The sequence below is a fragment of the Podarcis liolepis genome (assembly GCF_965112155.1).
Source record: "Podarcis liolepis genome assembly, chromosome: 3".
NCBI classification, from domain to species: Eukaryota; Metazoa; Chordata; class Lepidosauria; order Squamata; family Lacertidae; genus Podarcis; species Podarcis liolepis.
In genome coordinates this window covers 44,768,560-44,796,205 of record NC_139557.1, presented here as the reverse complement: position 1 = coordinate 44,796,205, position 27,646 = coordinate 44,768,560, and the positions used below count along the sequence as shown (strand labels likewise).

General features: G+C 40.2%; 1 protein-coding gene across 2 annotated transcripts in view; it reads left to right on the top strand.

Moving 5' to 3' along the window:
* The window catches only part of RNGTT (RNA guanylyltransferase and 5'-phosphatase), a 117,214-nt gene that overhangs the window by 52,114 nt on the left and 37,454 nt on the right, over positions 1-27,646 (top strand). Inside the window, exons 11-12 of one of the 2 annotated variants that reach the window (XM_083497560.1) lie at positions 877-1,041; positions 22,137-22,205. In XM_083497560.1, coding sequence (XP_083353686.1) covers positions 877-1,041; positions 22,137-22,205 — 234 coding nt within the window. The remainder of the gene's footprint in view (positions 1-876; positions 1,042-22,136; positions 22,206-27,646) is intronic. The other variant, XM_083497559.1, reaches the window with a different exon arrangement.

Here is a 27,646-nt window from a genome sequence, read left to right as displayed (position 1 = left end):
TTCTAAATTCCTGGGAGAGTGAAAGCCTTGTCAGCTATTGCTGTCACACACAGCATTGATAGGGATCAGAATCAGCCAAAAACAAAAAAGACTTAAAGAAGGAAAAGGGAGGTAACTGGTGGGGTGTGTGTGTGTAAACCTGTGTAGGAGGAAAAGATATAAAGGTGGGTAATATTGCATTAAAATCTGCAGTGGCGCAAAGAGGCGAGTGCTATGGGATGGAGAGAGAGAGAGAGAGAGAAATGAGCAATATGGAATGCATAGGGTGGATCAAACTGACTCATTCTGTCAGCACAAGGATTTCCTCTCATGCAATGGAACCCCTTGCCCTGTACCCTCCCCAAGTCTTAGGTAGGTTGGGAGGACCCCCAGAACAGATTCAAGGGAACATAGGGGGAGAGGGGGGGGAAAGTTCTGTTGCACATGTGGAAATTCTTGCACTGATGGAACAAGTTAGTTGGCTATTGCTCATAGATACCTGTGGAGGGATAGCAGAAAGATGGGAGTCTAGTGAGTCCTATAGATGAGGAAACAGAAAAAGAGGGGATAACCAAGAGGTGGTGCTGTATGGTGCAGAAATAAAAAGCAGGATTTGCAGAGAATGGGTAACAGTTTAGCTTAGTGGTTTCTTTGGAATATTTTTCTGCAGCTGACTGTGTGATATAGCCCTCTTGAATTGATAAAATTGTAAAGTCACTCTGCTGATTTGAGTAAAAGGGTTGTGACATGGCATACCTCCCTGTTATTTCTTTGCTTATCATTTTATTACTAAAATTGTTTAGTTGTAGATCATTGTTGGGTGATATTTTAGTGCATGCCACTTAGATTTTTATAAATGTGCAAACATTTAACAAATTGTGTATTTTCTTTTGGCAGGCACAACCAGTTGGAGAGTGTGATTTTAACATTCGTCTGGCATGTATTGAAAAAGAGATTATATTCCCACGACATGAAAAAATGAAGACTGGACAAATCGACAAAGCACAAGAACCTTTTAGTGTTCGTAACAAACCATTTTTTGACATCCACGTTTCAAAAAAGGTAAACATGTTTTTGATTATTTAACTCTATGTCCTTTGAGTAGTCATTCTCTTTGTATATGGTTTTTAATCTCTTTCAAGATATCCTTGCATTTTAAAATATACCTTCAAACATAAGTTATTTTTGTTTTATATCCATTGTTTTGTTTTGTTTTGTTTTGTTTTATTTTATTTTATTTTATTTTTATTGATACTGTAGAATGTGCATTTTAGGGGAGGTTTTAAAAAAATTACTTAGAGAAAGGTGATGAACAAGAAAAAGGGTTGTCTCTGTGCTTACAATGTAGTGGTGCAAGTACTGTCGTTGCTTTATTGGGAAGTCTAGAGCCATCTATATGTGTGTTTGAAATGAGGATCATTCATAGGAGGAGAATATATTGTCTTCTTCATTCTAGTTAATTATTGGGGTGAATTTTTCATTAAAACATTTTGTGGTTTGTTTCTTCTGCTGGCCTTGGGTGTTTGAATGGGGCAGCCTGTTATGTTTTTCTGCTGTAGACAAAATACCGTCCCCGCTCTGATCCGGGCCTTCTCCCTATCCCCGATGTTGTGCCCGTCTTGCTGCCTGCCTTGCTGCCGCAGCTGCACTCTCACCTGCAGCTGCACCTGCATTCCCACCATGATGCAATAACAGCAACAGGGGTACAATATTAGCAGTGAGGGCAAGGGTGCTGTGTTAAGGTCAGATCTCCAGCCTACGGCAAATTGCTTCACCTCACCTCATTGAAGTGTCAGCCTTGGTGTTGAAACTATGTAGAATATTATTCTACTTGAAATGATTAGTTGCATGGGAATTCTGTACTGCTTTGGGGGCATGTTGGTGTCAGGATTTCCCTTAAAACAAGTGACAATCCTTAATGGCAGTGATTCTGGAGAAGCCTTAGAAGTAGACCACTCTTAACTACATTCCCTCCCCTTCTGCTTGACTGCCAAAGTAACTGAGAGACAGAGATGGGATCTGAAGGTAATTATGTCACAGTCTGTTAAGTCTCTGAATGAAAAACCGCTTGGGAATCTAGTGCATGGTACTTTAAGTTCTCTGAAGTGTTAGAGGGATATAAAAATAAATAATACGATTTCGTGATTACCTACTCTTTTTGAAAATCAGTCTCTCACAATTGTCTATTGCTTCCCCCTCATCTTTTAATATAGGTTTGATTTAATGTCACGATATAGCATCTATAACCACACACTGTATGAAAACAAAATTTATTTTAAAAATTGGCAGAACAATTCTGTAATCTTCCTCTGCCACTTCAAGAAAAGTCACTTCAAAAACTCTTAAATTGCTGCCTCCCCCCCCCCCCCCAGTTTACCATGAGTTTGGGGAAGCAAAACATGACTGGTTAGGTAGGAATGTCCTTCACCTGATCAGTTCCTGTCAAACTGAAGAGAATAATAATAATAATAATAATAATAATAATAATAATAATAATAATAATTAATTTATACCCCGCCCATCTGGCTGAGTTTCCCCAGCCACTCTGGGCCGCTCCCAATCAAGTGTTAAAAACAATACAGCATTAAATATTAAAAACTTCCCTGAACAGGGCTGCCTTCAGATGTCTTTTAAAGGTAGGATAGCCGCTTATTTCCTTCACATCTGAAGGGAGGGTGTTCCACAGGGTGGGCGCCACTACCGAGAAGGCCCTCTGTCTGGTTCCCTGTAACCTCACTTCTCCCAATGAGGGAACTGCCACAAGGCCCTCGGCGCTGGATCTCAGTGTCCGGGCTGAATGATGGGAGTGGAGACGCTCCTTCAGGTATACAGGACCGAGGCCGTTTAGGGCTTTAAAGGTCAACACCAACACTTTGAAGAAGCATTTGGCCTACCAGCTTTTCCTTGATACTATGGAATATGCTACTAGAAAAACAGAGAAAGAGGGAAAGGGAGTTCTTCCGTAGGAACTGCATGCTTGTAATGTGAAACTGGATTTCAACCTGAAGGTTTAAGATGAATGTGGACTGGCCGCTCTCCTTGCATTTAAAGGAGAGACAACTTTCTCTTCCTATTCCTATAAAGTCCTATTGCTGTGGATTCTATACTCCATAGATTCTCATCCACTGAAAGGGAGGAATAACTAGAAGGGTATTTATTGAATGCAGGTGCTAGTTTTAGCCCTAGTACTGTTATGTGTCAGGGATGTACTTTTGAGATATTGATAAATAGGAGGCCTCAAGTGTGTCAAGAATTTGTAAAATATTTTGAAATAACATCAGTACACTGAAGGCAGGATGTAAATAGCATGTAGCATATATTGTTTGCCAAGTAGTCTTTCATTGTAGAGGCAGATGAGACACATGTTGGCTTTTGACAGAACAACAGATAGTGGCTGTGAGATTCCTACCCTTTCCTCTTCTCTTCCTTTCTTCTTCTATATCCAATTCATATGGTCATGATTATTTCCCCCTTTTCTAACCAGATGGTCTGCAACTCCCAGGTAGCAAAGAATGGTAGCAATATCACATTCCTGCAGAGAATGGGCTCTGGCTATATGCTTGAAGGTGATTTAGAGGACAGCTTCTCCCTCCCTCCCTTCCTCTTTCAGTGAATGTGAGACTTACATTCTCACTAAAATTTCCCCAATTCTAAAGCTAGAAGTAAAGAGAGGCAGTGATGGTTTGGGGAATGGTTAGCTCTGGACTCTGTCCAGACATATGGACATTTCTCCAAAGCTAAAAATGAGCAAAATTTATCCTACGGGGAATGTCCTTATATATGTTTCCCTGGTAGAGAATATGGTGCTTTGGCAGAGTCTACTACATTATTTTACAGTGCAAGCACCCTGTTCTGCAGGGACTTGAGGTTTGCAGAGAAGTAGTCTCAGTCCAGCTGAGTTTCTTCTGGGCAGGTGAAGTCAGTCAGTGTGAACTTCAGGGGTGGGGAACCTTTGGCCACGGGCTAAACCTGGTCTGCAACGCATCCTCATCTAGCATATGGAGCCTTATTTGGGAAGGCACATTCATGCGCCCTACTCCTGATGTCATAGACATGTGGGGTGGATCAGGGCAGTTCTTCAAAGGAATAATTGGGAGTTTAAAGCGGGCTTCCAATTGTTCCTTTGTTGGAGCAAGAAATACTCTCAACTGCTAATCAGCTGATGGGTTGTAGGAACATGCCTTGCTCAAGGAGGAGGAAGTGTTTCCATTACCGTATTTTTCGCTCTATAACACGCAACAGACCATAACACGCACATAGTTTTTAGAGGAGGAAAACAAGAAAAAAAAATATTCTAAACGAAATAGTGGATATATGATTTTTGTGGTTCATGCTGTGGCCACAGACATGTAATCTGACGGTGAGTTTGGAGTAGCCCAATGCAAAAATCCTGAGGATCCATGTGGATCCATGCTTTGTAACCACGGAGGAGGGAAGGAAGGGGAACCATGGATCCTCTGCTCACGACTGCAGCAGATCCCCCCCGCTACTCGCAGGCATTCGCTCCATAACACGCACAGACATTTCCCCTTACTTTCTAGGAGGAAAAAAGTGAGTGTTATGGTGCAAAAAATACGGTAAGTGGAAACTGTTTCTCCAGTTCAGCACTGCTCTTTGAAGCCACTTCATGCTACTTCTTTCAACCTCTGAAAGAGGAAGTTGAAAAGATAAGTGAGAAGCAGTTTGCAAAGCATAGGTCTGGCAATGCATTTTGAACTGTGGTTCCCAAGCTTGGGAACCTTATGCAAGGGATTTTGATAGGTGGGAGGGAGAACATACCTGTCAATCGTGTATCATCAGAATGACATAATGTTATTGGCTGGTGGGTTGCCCATCTCACCTGTTGAAGTTGGCCTGTTGGCAGGATCAGATAGAGACCTGGCCATTGGAGCAAAAAAGGTCCCTCCCCCCCGACCCTGCAGTAAGGTAAAGTCATGAAAGGTCCAGTCCTGTTAAGTCATTCAGGTAAAATCAAGGGATAAAACAGAACCCTGGACAGCTCCAGTGAGCCCTGTTGCAAAGATCATTGCCTTAACAGGGAACTGAAACCACCATGGAAGGGAAAACTGCTTCCCAATAGGGCATACTCTCTTGAAAGAGATGGCTGTGTTTCTTAAAGGGCCTTGCCTGATTCTGTATCCTTTGGCTCTTGAATGGATCTAAGATATGGACTTCTGGGGACCTATCCTGTGAGTTCAAAGTTGATGGAGGGAACAGATGGAGATAGTAAAGGCTGTCCAGGTATAGTAGACTGAACCACCATCTTATCCAAGTCTTCCTCAGAGCACTGTGAGACTCCAGGGTCAGGGGCCACGGCAATCAACTTTTGGATTTAGAAAGTACCGTTCAAGTGGACGGTTTTTGTTTTTGTTTTCAAAGGAGATGCAAGAGTGATTTTCTCACCCTGGGAACTCTTGGCAATTGAAGGTGTGCAGTGTAAATCAAATCAATCAATTAAAGGGCAAGCCAAAGTCTTGGTAGATTGTGGCCTGCCATTTGTAATGGTTGCTTAAATTGTGCTTTCATTAGAGAGCATTTCCTCTTGGGTCCTGTGCTGCTTGTGAGAAGCAGATAATAAGAATTCACCAGTTAGGCCTGCTTGAGAACCTGTTAATCAGAAGTGACAGACACATGTGGGGCTGCTTCTGGTTTTACATTGTGTCCAAGTAGAAACCATAGAGAAAACTATGCTTTGCCAGGGGAGGGGAGTAAGGTGTATGTTTTGGCTATTTCTGGCTGGAAAATGAGTTACGGTTAGCAGATAATTTCATTTATGGAACTTTTTCCTTCCTAGTTTTCCATTGAAAAAGCAATGCCCAAGATAATAACCAAATCATAAAACATAAGGAGAAACAAAGCTGAGAAACAGCAGGTCAGCTCTGCTTTGTAAATTAAGTTGCATATTAGGGGACAAGGGAGGACCTAGTTCTGAAAAACAGACTTGTATGAAGAATATGTTTGATGCTATTACTGACTTTAATGAGTTCACAGGGTATGAATAGCATGTTTACTGTAGGTAAAACCAATAAGTGGTTAAAACAGTGTTTGCCAGTGATTGTAGTAATCCGTGTTTGATTTGCCATACATTTCAGCACATCAAGTTAAGCCAGTGATGAACATAATTTAATTAGATTTGTAGTTGACCATTTCAGATAGCATTTACTGCAAGGGTGGGTATTGACTTCCTTCCTCACAGACACAGCCTTCCCATTCACCACATAAATACCCACCCACCTTTCCTATGTGGCCTGTCTCCCATCACTCTGTGCTGAAATGCTGAGATCCAGTTGTATCCCTTGTCTCAGCCAAGCTGATTAGTGCATGGAACAGCTGAAGAATGCTCCAATCTGAGCTCTCCTCAGCGCTAATCAGCTGGGCAGTGAGAGACTGTGGACCACACCAAAGTTGGCTGAGGGCTGTGTGATTTCTAATGTACAAATACCAACAATAATTTTCAAAAAAATAGAACAAGCTTGTCCATCCAATTAGTCAACCGATTTCCCCTCCAAAATCCAATTTGTTCTTTTATATTTTTACAACTGTTTAAATGGACAGTGGCATTATTATTATTAATCAAATTTGTATACTTCCCTTCATCTGAAGATTTCAGGGTGGTTCACAACATAAAAATACAAAAGAGAACACAAAATACATAATAAAACAAAAACAAACCAAAGGGCAGTGACATTAATTTTAGTTTCTGAAGGACATTAGATTAGTATTTTGGGGTGATATGCTAATGCACCAAAAGTCTAGATATCCAGCAACCATTTCACTGCTGTCAACAGGCTTTCAGTTTTTAAGGTCAGAATAAATGCCTTTCTGGAATAAATATTTTTATTTATCTGCAGTTTTGAATTTAACTGAATCAAGGGTCAGCTACATGTGCCCATTTATGTGGCCTGCCATCCATTAGACTGGCATATCCCCAAGATTCTCTTTTTAATGACCTTTTTAAAATATGGAAATAGTTGGGTAAAGAAAATATGTAGGAGGCACTGTAATACAGATATGCCGTTCCACTGGGTTGGATGCACTGGCCCTCAACAAACAGCAGAAATTTTGGAGGCTTTTTGCTATTTTTACTGATTCAGGCCTCTGAATCAGATCCCCCGAACCTCAGGAGCTGCTTTTCAGGTTGTAGAGAAGGCTACCAGTTTTACATTTAACTCTGAGGTATAACAACAACAACAACAACTACTACTACTACTACTACTACTACAACTAATAATAATAATAAATGTATTTATACCCAGCCCAGCTGACTGGGTTTCCCCAGCCACTCTGGGCAGCTCCCAACCGAATATTAAAAACATAATACAGCATTAAACATTAAAAACTTCCCTAAACAGGGCTGCATTCAGATGTTTTTTAAAAGTAAGATAGTTGCTTATTTCCTTGACATCTGATGGGAGGGCGTTCCATAGGGCAGGCGCCACTACCAAGAAGGCCCTTTGCCTGGTTCCCTGTAACCTCACTCCTGAGGTTAGTGAGGGAACCACCATAAGGCCCTTGGCGCTTGGACCCTCAGTGTTGGAATAGAATATACAAATGATTCTATCCTATTCATCCTTCACATCATGTATTTCAATCTTGATTTGTTTTGTTTTCAACATCAAGTTCCAGATTCAATGTATTAATTTAGAACGGGTATCTTATTAACAAGCAAGCACCCATATAGGTACAGCCATCAACTGAACAATCTGACTGACAGGCTTGTTCTTAAGATTCTGTTCATCTCAAAGATAAAGCAACATACATCGTCATGGGGCATGTGTGCAAAGTGGGCTGTTAAATAGGAAAGAGGAGGAGACATGGAAATGGCAGGTAGTCCGTGTGAAGTGAGAGCTGAAAAAAGGAGGAGGGAAAGGGGGTGGTGGGAATAATGGGATGTGTGCCAGTAAAGTGGGATTGTGGAACAGAAGAAAGAAGTGGCTTCAGAAATAGAGTTGGGAAGGTGGAAAATGGAGCTTAGCCATTCATTGTAGGGAAAGGGAAAGCTCCTAGGGGGTTAAGCTGAAGGAGTGGTGGGGTTTGGCGAGTGCAGCAAGCTGGGGCTCAGGCTCTAGTTACCGCATTTTGGGGATGTGACATGTTGTTGGTAAATTGGTGAACTTATGGGGATGTAGACCATGTGGGTGTACTGTAATGTCCACTCTTAACCTAAAAAGCAAAACAGAAAGCTTTTGGAATACTTGGTGATTTGTTTCTGTCCTTGGTGATTGCAGTAGTATACTTTTTTATTATTTAAATGTCTTTTCTGTTGACACTTGTAAGTTCATGTATAAAACATAACATACTATTATGTCCTCAACTAAAATGTCACTCGGCAAAGCTCATCAACCCCGGCGTACGATTCTGCTCTACCATTCCAACTGGTAAATGCCTGAGTGAACAGAAGAGCTTTGCAGCATGCCACAAAGGTCATCAGACAAGGAATAAATCTTCACATTTATGGAAGCATGAACTCTTGCTGCATTTGAATGCTGCATATACTTTTAACTGAAATAATCAGATATTCTTCCATTCTTACTTTTTTAGTCTTTTGTTTTTCCTCCTAAGTTACAGTGGTGAATATTGTTTACATCTACCTCAAGATGTCAATATGGAAATTGCTTCTCAGTGGCCATTAGACTTTCAAATACACTTGAAGTGTAACCCTGTTCTTATAATGGACTATATTAGATCATGTTATCAATCTGTGCTCTTTGTGTAGTCGGTCATATCAGTGACTATAGCAACAAATGATTTTCTTCCATTAAATACATTCAAATGAGACCCAGAAAAAGTTAAAAGTGTGGAGCGTTATTGTTCATTGTTCCAACCAGTCATGCCCCTCTTTTGAAGGATACTCCCATTTCTCCTCCTCCTGATTTCCTGCCCCTGCACCAACAGTAAGTATTCCATAGACACTGAGCATACTCAGAACTTACCGGGTTGTCTTTCAGTTCCCCTCTTGGGTTCCCGCCTACAAAGGTTTATTGTACTGCTGCTAACCTTGGAGATCCTCAAGCTTGCTGATGCCTCCCTCTTGCATGTAGACGGTACCATTTCGTATACATAAGGACCATCACTCACCTTTGAGCATTGGAAAGGACAAGGGACAAGTGAATGTCTACAACAAAACGTTGCAGTGTAGAATGCTTCTTCTCAACATTCCAGTCATTCCATTCAACTTCCCCAACAGTCAGTTGAGTTTGTGCTCAGTTCTCATTGGGCTTTAGAGTGTGGAAGGACATACTTGATGCCCCATCCAGTTACTTTAAATTAATGGATTTCTCCATTGATTTCTGTGGGCTGCTCTGCAATCTTGAGGGTTTCCTCAAGGATACCTCTCCCTTGTGGCCTGGAGCCATTTTGGGGACTGCAGTCAGAGAATTGAATCCCAAGAATGATTATAAGAACAACAGAGTAAGTAAAGGTAAAGGTAAAGGGACCCCTGACCAGTAGGTCCAGTCGTGGCCGACTCTGGGGTTGCGGTGCTCATCTCACTTTATTGGCCGAGGGAGCTGGTGTACAGCTTCCGGGTCATGTGGCTGGCATGACTAAGCCACTTCTGGCGAACCAGAGCAGCGCACGGAAACACTGTTTACCTTCCTGCCGGAGCGGTACCTATTTATCTACTTGCACTTTGACGTGCTTTCGAACTGCTAGGTTGGCAGAAGCAGGGACCGAGCAATCGGAGCTCACCCCATCGTCGGGATTTGAACCGCCGACCTTCTGATCGGCAAGTCCTAGGCTCTGTGGTTTAACCCATAGCGTAACTGTCATTCTAATAGGCATTTTAATCTTGCTTAATCAGGGTACATTGTACCAACAGATCTTTTGCCTTTCCACCAAAATGATACTTGATCACCAGCCATAAAGTGTAAACATCTTGAATTCCCCCCCTCGGCTTAAAGGAATGTGGCTTCATATCATGTTTTTGTTTAATGAGTATAAGTTTCTTGGGGAGAGGCCATCGCTCAGTTGTAGCCTTGCAACCAAAAAGGCTCCGGTTCAATCCACATCATCTTTTTGTAGGGTTGGGAGAGACTCCTGCCTGAAATCCTAGAGAGCCACTTCCAATCAGTGTAGACAATACTGAAATCCTAGAGAGCTACTTGCAATCAGTGTAGACAATACTGAAATCTTAGAGAGCCACTTCCAATCAGTGTAGACGATACTGAGCTAGCTGGACCAATGGTCTGACTCAGTATGAGTCAGCTTGCTTACTATTTATTATTACAGCTTCAGATTACTGTGCTATTACTATATGCTTACTATGTACTCCCTTTAAGAGGATTTATAAAGTGTTCATCAGTGAATGGGTTCCCATGAGTGAATTTGCTTAAAGAAACCATTTAACTCATAGGGAAGTCAGCAAAATATTTTCTTTTCTTTAAATAAAGAAAAACTACATTATGTTATGTGTCTGTCGTCAACAAGTTCTCATAGACCCAGGATGGGGAGAGCTGGAATTGATCTGAAATTCAGTTCTGCCTAGCCTGTATTTTTAAGAATTAGAAGAGGAGGGAGGGAGGTGTTTGTGACATGTTAGAACTCAAAGAGGGGAGAATGACCCGTCCTTCCAGAATGAAAGGAAAAGAGTTGGATTGAATTCCTACTTGTGTTCTTCCTGATAACAGTGACCAGAGAGGCCAGTCAAGTGACATAGATAAAGGAAGAAGGGAGGAATGTTTGCAACTCCTGCCACTCAAAAGTTTCTTTCTTTCAAAATCAGATATTTCTTCATACAGTGGCTGAAAGATGATATAAGTTTGGGCATGTCACAGCTGGTTATTGTATAAGAACAAAAGGGCTGTGGAAAGCACCCACCTACTCATTTTGGATCGAATAATTAGTCCATTTTATTTTGAGGTTTATATTTGTCCTTAATATATGAAATAAATTCAGGGGGCACTTGAGATATGAGATCATTTTATGAAACAAAGGGGGAACGTGTGCTTAACAATAATAAAGTAATTTAATAATGTGTAATTATTTATTGCTTCTGATATTACTACTGGAATAATTTAAGCTACAATGTAATTAATTTCTTCAAATGAAAACTTTGCATAAAGCTCACCTATGTGATTCTCATAGAAAAGCAATTTGCCATTTGCCTTTCATTTTATCCAAAATATTACATACCTCTCTGGTGGTCAGGAGTTACTTTAGCAATGGGTGACCAGGGTGGGTGAGAAACACAGGTGCTTCTTTTTGTTTTTTTAAATAATTTTTATTAAATTTTCCATTTTAACAATCCAATCAAATCACATTAAGTATTCCAGATTATACAAATACATATCATGTAGTCCAAATATTCTGCCAAATTATAAATTTTTGTTTGGGCTTCCCATGCTTCAAGTTCAGTGGGTTCCAATCACCTTATGTTTATACTGCCTTGAGTTTCCAATAGTTCCTCCTTTAAATCTTCCTGTTGTTATCCTTCCTTCGACAGGTGCTTCTTTTTGACTATGGTAACTAATTTGTGAAGCTTTCTCTAAAAGTCTAAAATATTAATACTTGAAAATGGATACATTTATGGATAAAGTAATCCTAAGAAATGCCAGCGGTAGCCACTATTGCTAAGTTGAGTTGCACGCAAACATTGGGGGTCACAAATATCACTTAAATTGTATTAAATTGCAGAAGTTTTAGACTTGTTAGGGCCTAATCTTCAAAAACCCTGCCTCATCACATCTTCTCTAACACTTCCATTTTTTGCACCCCAAGTCCCTCATCAAATGACATTCCTGTACCCTCCCATTCTTACTCCCCTAGTCATACACTTCTCCTTGTACATTTTCCAGTGTGTAATCTTCTCTAGCTAAAAAATCTGGGCTTCCTGGACACTTGTATGCATAGTATAAGTATTTTAGCAGCCCCGAAAGGGGGAGAAAACTTGTCATTTGGCTACTCCCATTATATGAAATGAAGCTCTATCTTTATTTAATTATTTCAAGAGTTTATATACAACTTAACAATGAGGTTTCCAAGCAGTGTACAGTAAGATTAAAAAATGGATAAAATTAATAAGGAAAACAAAAACAATGCCTATGGAAATATAAAGGTCTTTGTCAAGCATCTGATCTCAGTTGGGAGGGAGTTATTTAGATTCTGTCTTTGTAGGTAAAGGCTTGCTTGAAACCTTGAAATTTTCAGAAAGCTTAAGAGTTGCCAATCACAGATGGTGTATGGCCTTGCTCTTTCATGATCTTTCAGTGTTGTTTTGCCATGGATCCAGATAGTTGAATCCAGATGATAGGGTGGGGAGGTGCACCGCACTTTTGCTATTGGGTGCTGCAGGGCACCATTTTGTCTCCAATGCTACTTAACATCTGTATGAAGCATTTGGGAACTGTCATTAGATGATCTGGCTCTGCTCAGTTCTGGTATTCAAAATCAATTTACTGGGCTCAGAATTCTTTAATTATGATGATATTGCCAGGTTTAGCAAAATAATACAAAGTAAATCCTGCAAGCTTAAAACATGCCTACCCTGGATGTAGGTTGCTGTTCTTATATATTGTAAGCGAGATAACTGAAAACTAGTTCACAAGGGCACCTTTATGACATGAGGATTGCAGCATGATTTGGTAACCTGCATGTGTGAGTGAACTTTCACATAGCAAGGCACGGCAGATGGAACTTAATATTTCCTTAAATTTTATGTTTTCCGTAGGAATCTGTTCACATATTCAGCTGCCAAATCATGTGATGTTCATACATGTGTGAGCCATTGTTGACGTGCATGAGTAGACTTAAGGTTCACATTTTTTGTATACATTTTTATAGCATTATTAAGCCAGTATTATGGGACGCGGGTGGCACTGTGGATTAAACCACAGAGCCTAGGACCTGCTGATCAGAAGGTCGGCAGTTCGAATCCCCACAATGGGGTGAGCTCCCATTGCTCGGTCCCTGCTCCTGCCAACCTAGCAATTCGAAAGCATGTCAAAAGTGCAAGTAGATAAATAGGTACCACTCCAGCGGGAAGGTAAACGGCGTTTCCGTGTGCTGCTCTGGTTCGCCAGAAGCCGCTTAGTCATGCTGGCCACATGATCCGGAAGCTGTACTCCAGCTCCCTTGGCCAGTAAAGCTAGATGAGCACCACAACCCCAGAGTCGGTCATGACTGGACCTTAATGGTCAGGGGTCCCTTTACCCTTTAAGCAAGTATTATCCTTGAGAAAGAGTATTATTGACATTTCCTCTCTGTCATGATGATATAAAAAACTGTAAAGACTTATTAAGACTTTCTAGTATAGGCACATGATGGTTTGTCTCCTTGTGCACCCTACAGGGGTATGATCCCATGGAGGATTACTGTAGATCACAGTGAGCAAAAGAGTAGTGCAGAAAGTTAAATAATGACATTTAAGTCAACCTATGCAACTTTTTTCAAATTCCACAATACAGTATAGCAATGATGTGTTGTTTCTAAGAATATTTTGTGTTTAAAACATGACAGCTGGCCCTAGCACGAGACAAATGGAAGTGAGTAAACTCTGTCTCTAAGAGTAAACCATAAAACAGCATGGTACTTTCTTCAAACCCTGAGGCAAGTATACGTTCTGAAACTGTACACCTCCTGTTTTTCCCCTGGTTTGTTTAATGTTTGCACGGATGTCATTTTCTGAAGTCTTTGTTGTCTTTAGATAGTACCATATTTAATAATGTTCTGTCCTCTAGCTCTTAACAGTGTAGGGAGAGGTTTAAAATGATGAAATTCCAGTTTCATACATTTTGAATTAACTGTAATTAATATAAGTTGGAAGGCTACTTTGGGGGACTCCAATCCATCAGTGTAAAGTGAAAAATGCAGCAGATAGGGAATAGAAGTAAAATTACATGAGAAGAGATGTGGAGAAATGTGCGTATTTGCTGGATGCTTCCAAGCTCCATATTTAGGTGGAGAAACAATTGACACCATCTGGTGATGTATTTTTTTTGCCAAAACTGTGACCCCTTTTCTTTGTTTGATTTTCAGTTTTGTTTTCATTTTCCATGCCTTCAGGAAGGACTGAATCACCTCACCTATCAGCCCTCTGTTTCCTGCCAGAATTGGCATTATTATTCTCCCTGCCCTTCTTCCAGCTCCATCTGTTCCTTCTTGTTTTTTGCCCTATTTGTCATCTTCTCCTGTTTTCTCTCCTCTCTCTGCCTTCCACTTTTCAATATTTCTGCTTTTCTCACTCCTTTATTTTGTCCAGTTGCTCTCAAGAAAACTAGAAGATATGCACCTAGGATTAAAATCAATACTGTTCTGCTATGCTATTAAGTCTTTCCATTGCTCTATCCTTTAATGCATCCTTTCACTACCCTTTTGCATAGTTCCTGCTTTATTGAAAATCATGTTTTGATTTCAAGTTTTTGTTGAAAAAATGGCTTTGATCGGATCATGATTAACATCACCAACAGCAATCTTTCCAAGCCTAAATAAACTACGCCAGAGCAGGGATGTTTTCAAGTTGGCAAGCCACGCATGGTTGTCTTGTATCACAGAGAACTGCCCCCACTTCTGTTGTTTCTTCCTAGTTGTGTTCTAATGGCTGCTCCCCCCCACCCCCCTGTTTGCTCTTCTGTTCCCTGTTCTAACAGCTGTCCACACTCCTGGTTCATTCTTCCTTTGAACAGTGCACACTATGCATCTTCCATCCTCTGGTGCTTCCCCCGGCAGCCTGGCCAACTGTCCTCTGGCCTTTCTGTCTTCTGTGGATAGGGTTGCTGTGACCTAGAGTTCTTTCTCTTTCTAAGTTCCCTTGATGCTAGCCTAGGCTGGAATTAGATTCCTATATTTTTATTTAAGGTTCATTAATGAGTAATATAAGCAAAACAGACACACATCGTAGTTACCTGATAAAAGGAAAGGGAAGCAGGGTTGTCTGTAGGAGGAAAAGGCATGATTGGGTATTCCAGACAAGTATATGTCTTCACCAACCCCATATTGTCAAGCCAACATACTTTTTATGCTTTTATGTATTGAGTCAAATTATCAATTATTATGCAAAGTAACTAATTATCTGCTTGGTATAAAATAAGGATTTAGTTATCTCTCTTGTGTAATAAACTTGGAACTTGGACTTCCCTCTTTATCCAGACTTCTGGCCTTTAATTTGAAGTGTTTTGGGTATCTGTGGCCTCTTTTAATGGGCTGGAATCTGTAAGACCTGTATTTTATCTGAATAGACTTTTTAAAGGCTTTTGTTGGTCATATTTCTTTTACTTGGTTACTAAGTACCTGAGTCTGTTAGACAGGAATACCCAGAAGAAGCTCCTGGACCACTAGAGCCTGCAGGGCCAGATTCTGGACCCCGTGGGTGCGTGAGGAACCAGACGCCTCCCATTGCAGTTCACTAGTCCAGCAGCGTAGCGGAGCATACCATGAGGGAGGCTGTGGAACAAAGGAGGGCTGCTAGAGGATTGTCCCTTGAAGGTGCTGAAGTTCTCCACAAGGGCATGGAGCCTGAAGGAAGTGGTCTAGAAACAGAAACTTAAAATGCACCAGTCTGCACTCCATCTTCATTGGAGCAAGTTGCTAACTTGGGAGCTATCTGTGGTCCTGAAATTTCTGATCAGCCTTACATTGTCAGCAGCCTTGTCTCTTCCATAGTATCCAGCGATGGACCAAAACATGACAACTACAGGCAATCAGGAATATCATCCCATTTGGTGATTAGCACATCTAATTGCCAAACTCTGCCACTTTGCATTTTGCACATTTTCTTTGGAGAGAAAATGTATCCACTGACCATGGTACTTGTATGGCTCCACAGCATGCCAACGCCATGGGGCTGACTTAGATCAATGCTTCTCACCTCCAGCCTCTAAAAGCGTTTCCTCTGCTAAAGATATACAGTGGTACCTTGGGTTAAGTACTTAATTCGTTCCGGAGGTCCGTACTTAACCTGAAACTGTTCTTAACCTGAAGCACCACTTTAGCTAATGGGGCCTCCTGCTGCTGCCGCGCCGCTGGAGCATGATTTCTGTTCTCATCCTGAAGCAAAGTTCTTAGCCTGAAGCACTATTTCTGGGTTAGCAGAGTCTGTAACCTGAAGCGTATGTAACCCGAGGTACCACTGTATTGATGACTTCTTTATCATCTGTGCATATGGACAGGAGATATTTGAGAAGTTCCACCAGGATTTTGATAAGTTTCACCCCACCACCGCCAGCTAGACCAGAAGTCTCAGACTTCGGGGCAGAATGCAGCCCTCTAGGCATCTCTGTCTGGCTTCTCCCCATACCACATCCCTCACTGGCCCTGCTTTGCACTCTCCTCAAGTGCTTTTGCCTGGCTAAAATGTGCCCTTGAACTTTGATAATGTTTCTTGTTTCCTTGGCTGGAGGAAGGGAGGACTATGCAAGTAAATTAGCATTTCTTGCTCACCTTTGCTTCTGGCCTTGCCCACCACTGGCCTGCCACCCCTGGTAGGTTGCCTAGAAGCTCAGGCTGAAAAGGTTTCCCAATCTCTGAACTATTTCATTTAGTGGACATTACTGTGCAACTACATAATGGACAGACAAGCACCACCTGAAAATGGAAACCTCGTTGAGCACTACACATGCCTACATGCTTCCAGCTTCTACCCAGCGCATATCACAAAAGCCATTGTTTGCATCCAGTCCTTACGACGGCATTTGTATTTGCTCAGAGACATTGGACAGAAACGCAAACTTGAGAATTCACACCATGTATTCCTCAGAGTACAATACTCCTATTCAGCTAATGAAGTGAAAAAGCAGATCAGCAAAGCCGGACTCGTACCACGGAATAGTACAGGATAGGCGATGAACAGAGCTATTATTATTATTATTATTATTATTATTATTATTATTATTATTAATAATAATAATATTGCATTCTTACTCCAAACCAGCATGTTCACCACCTCCAGACTGCCAAAATGCACCTTTTCTTGTTGCTTTTAAACAGTATATGAAATTGGTGGGTTATTTTCAAAACTTGCTTTGAATTTTGGCATTACTGGTAGAGTCATAATGGCACAAAGAAACCAGGCTATACGAACCACACCACAAGTATTTGGCAGCTTACCACTTTTGTCCCTACTGCAGCAGAGGAGTCTCCCATGACTCACTCCGAACTTATTCTGCCAGCTACTGATGCAAGCAACAATCAAACATGAGTAAACCCACAGGAGAATTCCTCCAGCAATATAGTAAGGTCTGTAAGGCCCAGCATAAACTGGGACATCTTTGCTGGTTCCAGCCAAGCCATAATTTAACCACAGTTTATCTGGGTCCGGATGTCATGAAAAGGTGCATTTAATATGAAGCAGAAGTGAAGTTTCTAGCCTCTTCCTTGCAGCTGTGCTAGAGTAGGAGGGAAGAGTGCAAGAGCCTGATGTTCACTGTTGTTTGTCCTTGTAATGTGAATGGGCAAAAGCAGCCATTGTCTGATTCTGATTGATACATTTGGAATACACAGTAATGAAATTCCGAAAAATATTTTCTTTGAAATGGTGCTTTATGCCTTAAGTATCTCACTTCCTTTTGAAGTGTTCTCCAACATCTTACAGCAAAATCATCTCAAAACATGTTTGGTTTTCTTATTTGAGTAGCACTTGAAACCATCTTGGGGAAATTAATGGAAGAATTTTACCTTTTAAAAGAATAACACACCAAGGCACTGAATTATCTCTCTGAATTTAATAATGTGATTGCGCACTCAGTTTAAACTTTAATATATTCTCATTACATGTATGGGGGATAATTTCTTGGAGGCGTTAAATATAACAAGGTACCCATATTCTTAATCCCTTTTGCTCTCAGGTTCAATGTAACATGTGATTTCTGTTGCCTGGGTTTCAACTGATGTGCCATTTAAAGAATAGGTGATAAAAAGGTGTCCATTCTCTTTAGGCTGCAATTGTTTTGGCTACAATTCTGTATATAACCAACTGAAAGGACACTCTATTGTAAAATTGGTGGGACTTCCTCATGAGGAGATAAATTTAGGATTGCTCTGTTAGATAATTACTGGGACGCGGGTGGCGCTGTGGGTAAAACCTCAGTGCCTAGGACTTGCCGATCGTGTGGTCGGCGGTTCGAATCCTCGCGGCGGGGTGAGCTCCCGTCGTTCGGTCCCAGCTCCTGCCCACCTAGCAGTTTGAAAGCACCCTTAAGTGCAAGTAGATAAATAGGTACCGCTTTATAGCGGGAAGGTAAACGGCGTTTCCGTGTGTTGCGCTGGTGCCGGCTCGCCAGAGCAGCTTCGTCACGCTGGCCACGTGACCCGGAAGTGTCTTCGGACAGCGCTGGCTCCCGGCCTCTTAAGCGAGATGAGCACGCAACCCCAGAGTCGGTCACGACTGGCCCGTACGGGCAGGGGTACCTTTACCTTTACCTTTACTGTTAGATAATTACTTTGAAAGTTTCCGAAGAACAGTTGAGCAGTTGATAACTCCCCCCTTTATAAGATCAAGGAGGAGAGAGAACCTTTTTTGAGATGTAAATATAGAGGCTGCAGGGTCCATCTGGGAGGGGTGCATTTGGGCAGAGACCATTTTGCCTCAGGGCACTGACTAAAGAGACTGTGGGGAATGCTCCTAGATTTGCAGTTTCATCATTCTGGAAATCCAGGTCTACAGTTTAGGATTATTTGTTGATTATGAAAACCAGATCTGTATATTGAACACTGCTCTGATACAATGTTTTATAATTGCTTGGAACATGTTGAGTGTGATTCATCTATAGTTAGTAATAATAATAACATAGGCTTCTAAGATCAGGCATGTTTCATTTTGCATGATTGTTATATAAAATCACATGCAATTTATATGAAAGAAGATGCAGTAGTAGGAATAGCCTTTAAAGCAAGCAAACATATGTCAGACATGCTTTCTAATGCTGTCAAATGTTATTAGTTTAAGTGTCCTGGACAACTTTGAAAGCATACATTAGTGACTAGCAGTAAGTCAGAGTTACCGGTGTTCTGACTTATTTCTACATGTAACAGATGGTGCTCGCTGTGAAAGACTGACAAGCTGTGGGATAGCAAAGCATTACTAATAAACCCCGTCATATGTTAAACTTGACCTGACATTAATCAGGTTTGGAATGCTTCTAATGAATCATGGATAGTAATTAGTGAGCTGATGCTATTAGTGAGCAGCAGTTTCATACTGTTTTCCTTTTTTTCAGGAAAAAACCACACAATTATGTTGCAATTTATAGTTAGTGATAATAACATTGTGCTATCTTTAGAGTTTTGTACAGTGAACTTTCCTTCTCTCCAACAGCCATCCTGACCTAGTATGTTGAAAAAACTGGCCAGACACAGTAATTACATTGCAAGTTGGGGCTGTGGACCGGCAAGGCACTAGTTGAAATTTTACCTCAGCAAGGAGCTCTCTGGGGGCAGCGTGGGGTAGGGGCTTCAGTTTTGTCGTCGAAATAGGAGTACTATCTCGCTTTTCCTCCTCTCAAGAAAAAAGACAAAAAGTAGCGGAGAACGCAGCCGTTTTTCACTCTGATTTGTTGCAAAGGCTGGAAATGCTGCAGTTGCTTCGTTCTATGTCTGTCTTAACTGGAGAAATACAACAGGGTTTTCTTTTTTAAAATTGCTGCTGCTGTTCTTTGTTTATTTTGTTTGAAGTTAGATTTTTATCCTGCTCTTAAGGTATGAAAAACTCTTACTTGTATTTGATTGTGCTTGGTGTTTTCATCTACCTGTATTCGAGCCGTTCTATCTCTGCTGCTCAGAACTCACTGGTAAATTAAGGAACTGAAGATGAGAGAGAGACAACACACATAAGGAAAATGGTGTCTAATGCTCAGGCCATCTCTGAATACCAAAGAGTTACCTGTAACAAAATTGGAAACTTGGCTGGGATAGCTGAAGTTGGTCCACCTGACATCATGGTGATGTCAGGAGATGTTCATGTGGGTGGACCCAGCCACCTGTCAAAATGGTCTGTTGGGGTGGGGAAGCTGACCAAAACCTATGGCTCACCCCAGATGTCCCAATAATCATTGCTTGGTTTATTTTTGTCTTATATTTATTTATTTATTTATTTATTTAATCTAAAATAAAGGTAAAGGTACCCCTGCCCGTACCAGCCAGTCGTGTCCGACTCTAGGGTTGTGTGCCCATCTCACTTAAGAGGCCGGGGGCCAGCGCTGTCCGGAGACACTTCCGGGTCACGTGGCCAGCGTGACGAAGCTGCTCTGGTGAGCCAGCACCAGCTGTTTACCTTCCCGCTATAAAGCGGTACCTATTTATCTACTTGCACTTAGGGGTGCTTTCGAACTACTAGGTGGGCAGGAGCTGGGACCGAAAGACGGGAGCTCACCCCGCCGTGGGGATTCGAACCGCCGACCATGCGATCGGCAAGTCCTAGGCAATGAGGTTTTACCCACAGCGCCACCCGCGTCCCTTTTTAATCTAAAATACCATACCATAATCACTGGAACAAAAAATTGTATCATATTTATGTATCTTTGCAAGGATTATTTTATTATCTATTGCCAGATGCCAGATTAGTTTTGCCTCCCATCTTCAAGTGCACTGAAAAGCATCCTCATCCTCTTCAATCTACCATCCTTAAAGTTTTAGAAAATGTGTATATCCCCTATAAAACTTTCAGAATTCAGATAGGTGGAGACAGAGTGTATATTTAAGCCCTGCTCATTTGAGCTCAGTGGTTGAAACTGACATATTCCTTAGTGTGAATTATATTTCATTCAGCAAGTATTTGTAGTATATGTGTGCTTTAAATCAGCAAGCTACTGAATCAATTATGCTTTGTGAGGCCATTTTAGTACAGTGGTGCCCCGCAAGACGAATGCCTCGCAAGACAAAAAACTCGCTAGACGAAAGGTTTTTCCGTTCGCGATTTGCCTCGCAAGACGAATTTTTCGTATGGGCTTGCTTCGCAAGACGAAAACGTCTCGCGACTTTTTTTTCTTTGACTAAAAACAAAGACATGTTTTGTTTATAAAGTTAATTTATTTTCCCTTAAATTTTTTAACTGCTCTTTACAATATGTGTGACTTTAAAGAGCAGTTAATAAACTGTTGTTGTACCAAATTTGGCTTTGTTTGGACTTTTTTTGACCATAGGAACGCATTAATTGATTTTCAATGCATTCCTATGGGATTTCGTGCTTCGCAAGACGAAAAATTTGCTAGACAACAAAAATTGCGGAACGAATTAATTTCGTCTTGCGGGGCACCACTGTATTTTTTCAAAATCTTTGAGGAAAGTAAGTTAGTTTTTAGTGTATTTTTTACCATTGCCATGGGTGTTCACCTTTCATATTTTGCAGAATAAGATCAGTAGTCTATGGTGCTTTTTTAAAAAAATGGAAATATTCTTCAGTTCAGATGAGGGCTAGGTTTTAAGAGTTCTGTTCAACCCACAGATTGCTGCGAAGTAACTTTTGTCTCCAGGGACTTGTTTTGAGGACATCATATAAAACTGCTAATAACAAAATGTTCACCTCAACAGACTTCTATCTCAAAATATTTGTGGGTTTCATAATAAAATCTTCACAAATAAAAGCTTCCAAGTTCCACAAGCTAACAGGAATAAAAAAATATGTGGTGTTGGGAAGGATATTCAAAAGCAAGATGACTTATAAAAAAGGAGAACACATTGGCCACATTAGTGTGCTATGAGTGGCATGGCTGGGAGAAGTTACTAATAGTAAATCATTGTTTACTATTATGTCTGGACACAGCAATCATTCACATGAAGTCGGGGGGAAATAATGCAACCCGTATAGGGACAGTTAATATGTAAAATGGTTCCTATGCATTTTCCTTGGAATCATCCAGGTCTACTGGCGGTTGCCTCTCATGGAGGCGAGGTCAGAGCACTTGGTTGCAAGGCTTGTACAATGTCTAATAAGATGTGCTTTATCTATGGAGGATTGTTGAGTGTGAATTGGCTGTATGACTTCTTGCAGTGCAATCGTCAGCGTGCAAACTTTAGAAAAAAAGGAATTAGTTCATGGCTTTCATTGTTCTGCTTATCTTCTAAACTTACCTGTTTGTTTTATTTAATGAGAAGTGAGTAGTAGATGCTGGAAACCAGTGTTTTCCAGTAAATGCCTTATTGCATTGATGTAGATGTCTATGTCTTATTTTTTGGCATGGCTACTATTATTATTATTGTAAAACCAAATAACTCTTTGATGTTTTTTACAGCTTCTTGAGGGAAATTTTGCTAGAGAAGTCAGTCATGAAGTGGACGGACTAATTTTTCAGCCTGTAGGAGTAAGTTGCCATGATTTTGACTTTTAAAATCACTGTATAATGCTTTCGCTATGGGGTGGGGGGTTTCATCAACTTGTGCTCTTGAGAATTTCATCATTCACTGCCAGAAAAATATTTAAGCAAATATTTATTTATTTGACCCTAAAATCCATTCTTTTTGGCTTTCTGAAGAATTCGTTGGCTGAGATATGCAGTATCCTGTGTCTATCTTGAAACCTTCACAAAAATTTATCAAATTATTAGTTTTCCGCAAGCACTTCTTAATACAAAGACCATGAATATTTGAGCACATTGCTTGTACTTTTCTATCTTTATCAATATTTGATTGAATGTGTTTGAGTAAATTATCTTAAAGGATAAAATAAAAGCTGGCACTGAATGAAAATGTACAAATCTTGCTTACTATTTTATTTCTGAATTGTGGAAATTCTCCTGCAAAAAGACATTCTTGTTAATGGGAGAAAGAATGGCATACGTATTGACTTGGCAGTTAAATGTACAGAAAAGCAACAGAAAGGGTAATTATATGGAACAAATATGAAAAGGAAGTAGTAGTAATACTACTTTCCTTTCCTCAAATTGTGGTGACTTTGAATAGGCTAAATACAGGACATATTTATCACCCATAAACCTGTGAGGAACATGAATAAAAAAATTGACATTTATGTCATTAGCTTTGGTGTTAAACCCCAGTTTCCGTACAAGTTAATAGTAAGTAGTTTCTTTTATCTCAGGGACTTTGCTGCAAAGAACATTTGTAAGAGAAAAATGTTAATTCTCTGTTGTAGTAGACACTGTACAGTAGACAGTAGCATGGAGCTGTCCTGCTTCATTTTTTTAATGTGTTACCTATAGCTAGAATAATAATAGAGAGTATTTTAACTATATGACACCTTGAGTTAGCCTAGTCTGGATTTATGATAACTGTACAGCCTTTTGTAGTGTTGGAGCACCGTTGGCAATCAGTCTGACCTCTGTATCCCAAAGATAGAAGCCAGATCTCTCATATTATTTTCCATAAGTTGTAACACATAGTGAACCCATATTAGGTCACTGTGTTTATATAACCAATGAAAAATTAGTCTTTTGGAAAGCCACCCATCCCACATATATATTTCAAGATGCTGCATCTGTCTTTGATTTTCAGTGACAGCTTTGAAACATCTTGTCCATCTTTTTATATCAATATGTATTAGTGATTGCAAATGCTAATCATGTGATGTTTAAAACTTTAGAAGACACAAGGCTCTTAGTGTATCTTTTTCATCCTGTTTGTAGATATTCTTGTAGGTATAAATGTTGTTTTTCAAGTGTACACATCTTTAAGACTTTGGAAATACACCATAGAAAATTGGATAATTTTGTGCTGTTGTATTATTCTCTGGTCTATATCCTTTCCTATGTACAAGAGCCCACATTGCCAACATGATCTTGTGAACTATAGATTACCACTGTGGCCAAAGTTTCAGACCTTTTGAGCCACAGATGCCAACCATCAAAAGTTTGAGAGCCACGAGATATGCACAACCTTTACACAGTAGTTAAAAATTAATTCATTTTTAGATTGATATACAATATTATCAGCTGATTTCAGTTTGCCCAGCTCCTCTGATGAATGCAGAAAGTCAGGTTTGTTGACTGCTTAATTTTAACGTGGTTAGATTATTTCTCCTTAACTGTGATCCAGGAAGGTATTCAGATAAAACTTTTTTTTATTTGATCATAGTGGGCCTTCAAGTTGATTCCTTTATTGTGATGATACATTTCATAGGGCTATGCCTCCTTTAACATTGAATACAATATCTTCCATTCTGGCTTAAATTTAGATTTTCTTCCTCATACTTGCTTTTTTTTTTTACATCCTGATAATATTATGCTTTAGGCTACTTTATGTATATAAATGGCATTTCCCAAGACTCTTGCATGAATAGAAGGGAGGATAAGATGCCACTGCAAACTCCACCATCAAATTAGAAAATGTTACTGCAGGGTGGTGAGGTCGGTCCAGCTCATTTCCTGCAGAAATAGTTACACAAGATCCTTTTTAAATGCTACAAATAAAGATTAAGGTTTTTTTTTAACTTGGAAGGAGGGAGACAAACGCCTCCTTAATGCTATGGGTGGAAAGGAAAGTTCTAGGGTAGGTGCAGATTAATTCTCTCCTGTAGGTTTTAATGCCTTTTGAAAAGCCCTTGTAGAGAGCAGAGTAATAATCCCCCTTTCTAGGTGTGGCCTGCAGATCATGGGTGGTGGATGAATTGGGGAAGGCCCCATAAACTGGTGACGTTCTGCTCCTTTCCACATCTTTAGGCAGCTGCTTCTCTCCCCCACCCCATGCTGCTTCAGCATTCTCGTCCCTCTCCACTGTATAGTAATCCCCCCCCCCACCGCCTGCCTCTTAAATTACCTCTTCTGTCTGCTGAATTCCTGAGACGTCCCCTGTACCCGCAGTGGCACCTGCAGCCCAAGTGGTTGCAGAGCGCAGGGGATGCCTTGTGTGCCAGGGAGGATGCCAGGAACTCCAAAATGCATAGACAACCTTGTTGGCTCAAGAGCTACAGTTAGATTGGTCAAAGAACCACATGTGACCCCTGAACTACAGTTTGACCATCCCAGTACTGTTATTTTATATACAGTGGTACCTCGGGTTACAGACTCCGCTAACCCGGAAGTAGTTACCTCGGGTTGTGAACTTTGCCCCAGGATGAGAATGGAAATTGTGCGGCAGCGGGAGGCCCCATTACTGAAAGTGCACCTCAAGTTAAGAACGGTTTCAGGTTAAGAACGGACCTCCGGAACGAATTAAGTTTGTAACCAGAGGTACCACTGTATAGCCTTATCAGAGTACAGAGATATTTCTGATAGCATTTAAAATACGCCAAGTGCCTTGATTATAGCAGAGGGAAGTGCTTAAAGATGTCCTGCCTGCAATGTGCACATAGTTTGACATTAATACGCACTGTGGGGACAGAAAATGAGATGTTACTTCCTTTCTATTTCTTCTTCTATTTTCTTTTTCAGACCCTTTGCTTTTATTCTGCTCATCTCTTTTCTCTGCTCTGCCACTTGTTTGGAGAGAGTAGATATTTAAAATGCCTATGTCTGCAATGAGAATGCAAACTTATTTATAAATCTACAATCTTTCTTATAGGGAAAATTGTACCAATTTCGTGATAGTTTTTACTTTTGGAGCATTTTTCAGTCTAAGCAATACTGCAGATTTATAAATTCACATTCACATGCCCCTTTTTCAAGTGTTATCCTTTTTTTGTTCAAACCGATACTTCAGAAATCTTTGCTTCTTTTTAAATGGTACTGGTCAGAGAAACTCAAAATGCTTACTCTTAAGGAAAATTATTTAAGCTAGCTGCTTTGGAAATTACAGCCTTCTGTGGGATGTCTTTTTGGGCTTTTGAGGCCACTTGATATTTAAGTAAGCAGTCTCTGCAAAATTGATTTACCTACTGCATAGAAGCATTATTGACTTCCTCTGAAAAGGGAAGACAGCTTATTTTCATTTATAAAGCTTTGCTAAAGTGATTTCTGACTCCATATAGAGAAAGATGAATTAGAAATGTGCATTCTGTAAGGAAATTTTTGTTGTTGTTGTTAATCGGGAACGAGTTTCAAAATACATTTTTTGACCTTTGGTTATTTTAGGGTTTCAGTATCTAGGATTTCTTTTAAATACATTAAAAGCCCACACTTTAAAATGGTGCATTTTCCTAATTTTTCTTTTTAACCAACATCTCATTAAATTAAACTAGCTGTATTATCCAGAAATAAGCAAGTAAATTTCAATATGCCTTCAAATTCTTTGTACTTTTGAGTAGAAAATCTTTCACAGCACTTTTAAATACATTTAAAGGAGTAAAGTTAGCTTTAGCCACAAATATTTTATAATACTCTTTAACAGTCTCAGCTAGCTGGAATCCATAATGACCTATTAGTTATTTACATCATACCAAATGAAGCAGGGCAAATTCATCAGTGTGCCACATTGTAAAAGTGCACTTCAGATTGCACCGGTTAATAATCTATTATATGGCTCCAAAAGGTTATGTTTTGTGCTACACCACAGAAGCAATTTCCCCTAAACCACCTCCTAGGGTATAATTGGTGCTCTATGTTTCTTAGTTCTTTATGATTTTTAAGAAAACTATTATGTGAGCTGGCAAGAGATTTTTCAATAATGTTAATTAGAAACTGTGCATGCAAAGCTAAGATTTGGCTTTACTTACCATTATTAGAAGTAGATGTCCTTGCATTATTATTATTTAATATTGATATCACTGTAATACCCACTGCCTGCAATCAGTGTCAATTGATTAATGTCCTATGCAGATATGTATGACCCCTTTATATGAAGAGCTGTTTGAAGAAAAAATGAAGACAGGCAAACACAATATAAATGGGAGGATTTTTTTTATTGGTTGGGAGTAAGGGTACCTTATACATTGCACTGGGATATTATAAATGTTCCCAATACACATACAAATGTGCTACCAGTCAATCTTATACTCAGTTCCTGTGGAGTGGGGACTCCCCTAGAATCTAGGGTCTCACAGTGGTTTTTGTATCAAACCTAAATTGAAGTCCTGCCAATAACTCTTTTCTAAAAATGTATTTTAAAAATAAAGAGAAAACATTCAAGCTTATATTTCTCACCATATACTGAATATTAGCACCCATGGTACATATTTGTACCATAACTTGAGACATTTTAGACATACAACTTTAGTAGATATTTTCTGCTGTTATAATAAGGTTCTCAGTGGTATTGTAAACTTGAACATCATTAGCATTTTTAACATTGTTCAGGAAATAGCATGTCTACAGATGGCATTAGTTTCCCAGAAATGTGCTATTTTATGTTTTGTTGCTGCCACTGATATACTTTTTGAGTTTTCTGTGCTATAGTGCTTCTAGTGATAAGAACATCCCACAATAAAGGAAAGAGGTCAAGTGGAATTGGGGTGCTGGGGAGTTTATCAGAGAATTACAGAATTGTAGAATTGGAAGGGACCCAGCCCCCTGCAATGCAAGAATCTCAACTAAAGCATCCATGACAGATGGTCATCCAGCCTCTGATTAAAAACCTCCAAGGAAGGAGAGTCCATCACCTTTCAAGGAAGCAAGTTCCACTATCAAACAGCTCTTCCTGTTAGAAAGTTCCTCCTGATGTTTAGTTGGAATCTCCTTTCTTGTAAATTCAAGCCATCGGTTTGAGTCCTACCGTCCAGAGCAGGATCTGAACAGATGTGATTATATTGTAGCACTTGGGTGTAGACAACGGTTTTGTCTTTCTGGGTGGAAGCTAGAAGAAGCAGGTAAACATGGGTCAATGGGTTCCCTATATAAGTTGGTTCGTACTTGTCTATTCTGTAGCAGCACAGTAATTTGCAGAAAGTGATCCTTGTGTGTGGACTGGTTAAGGCTTT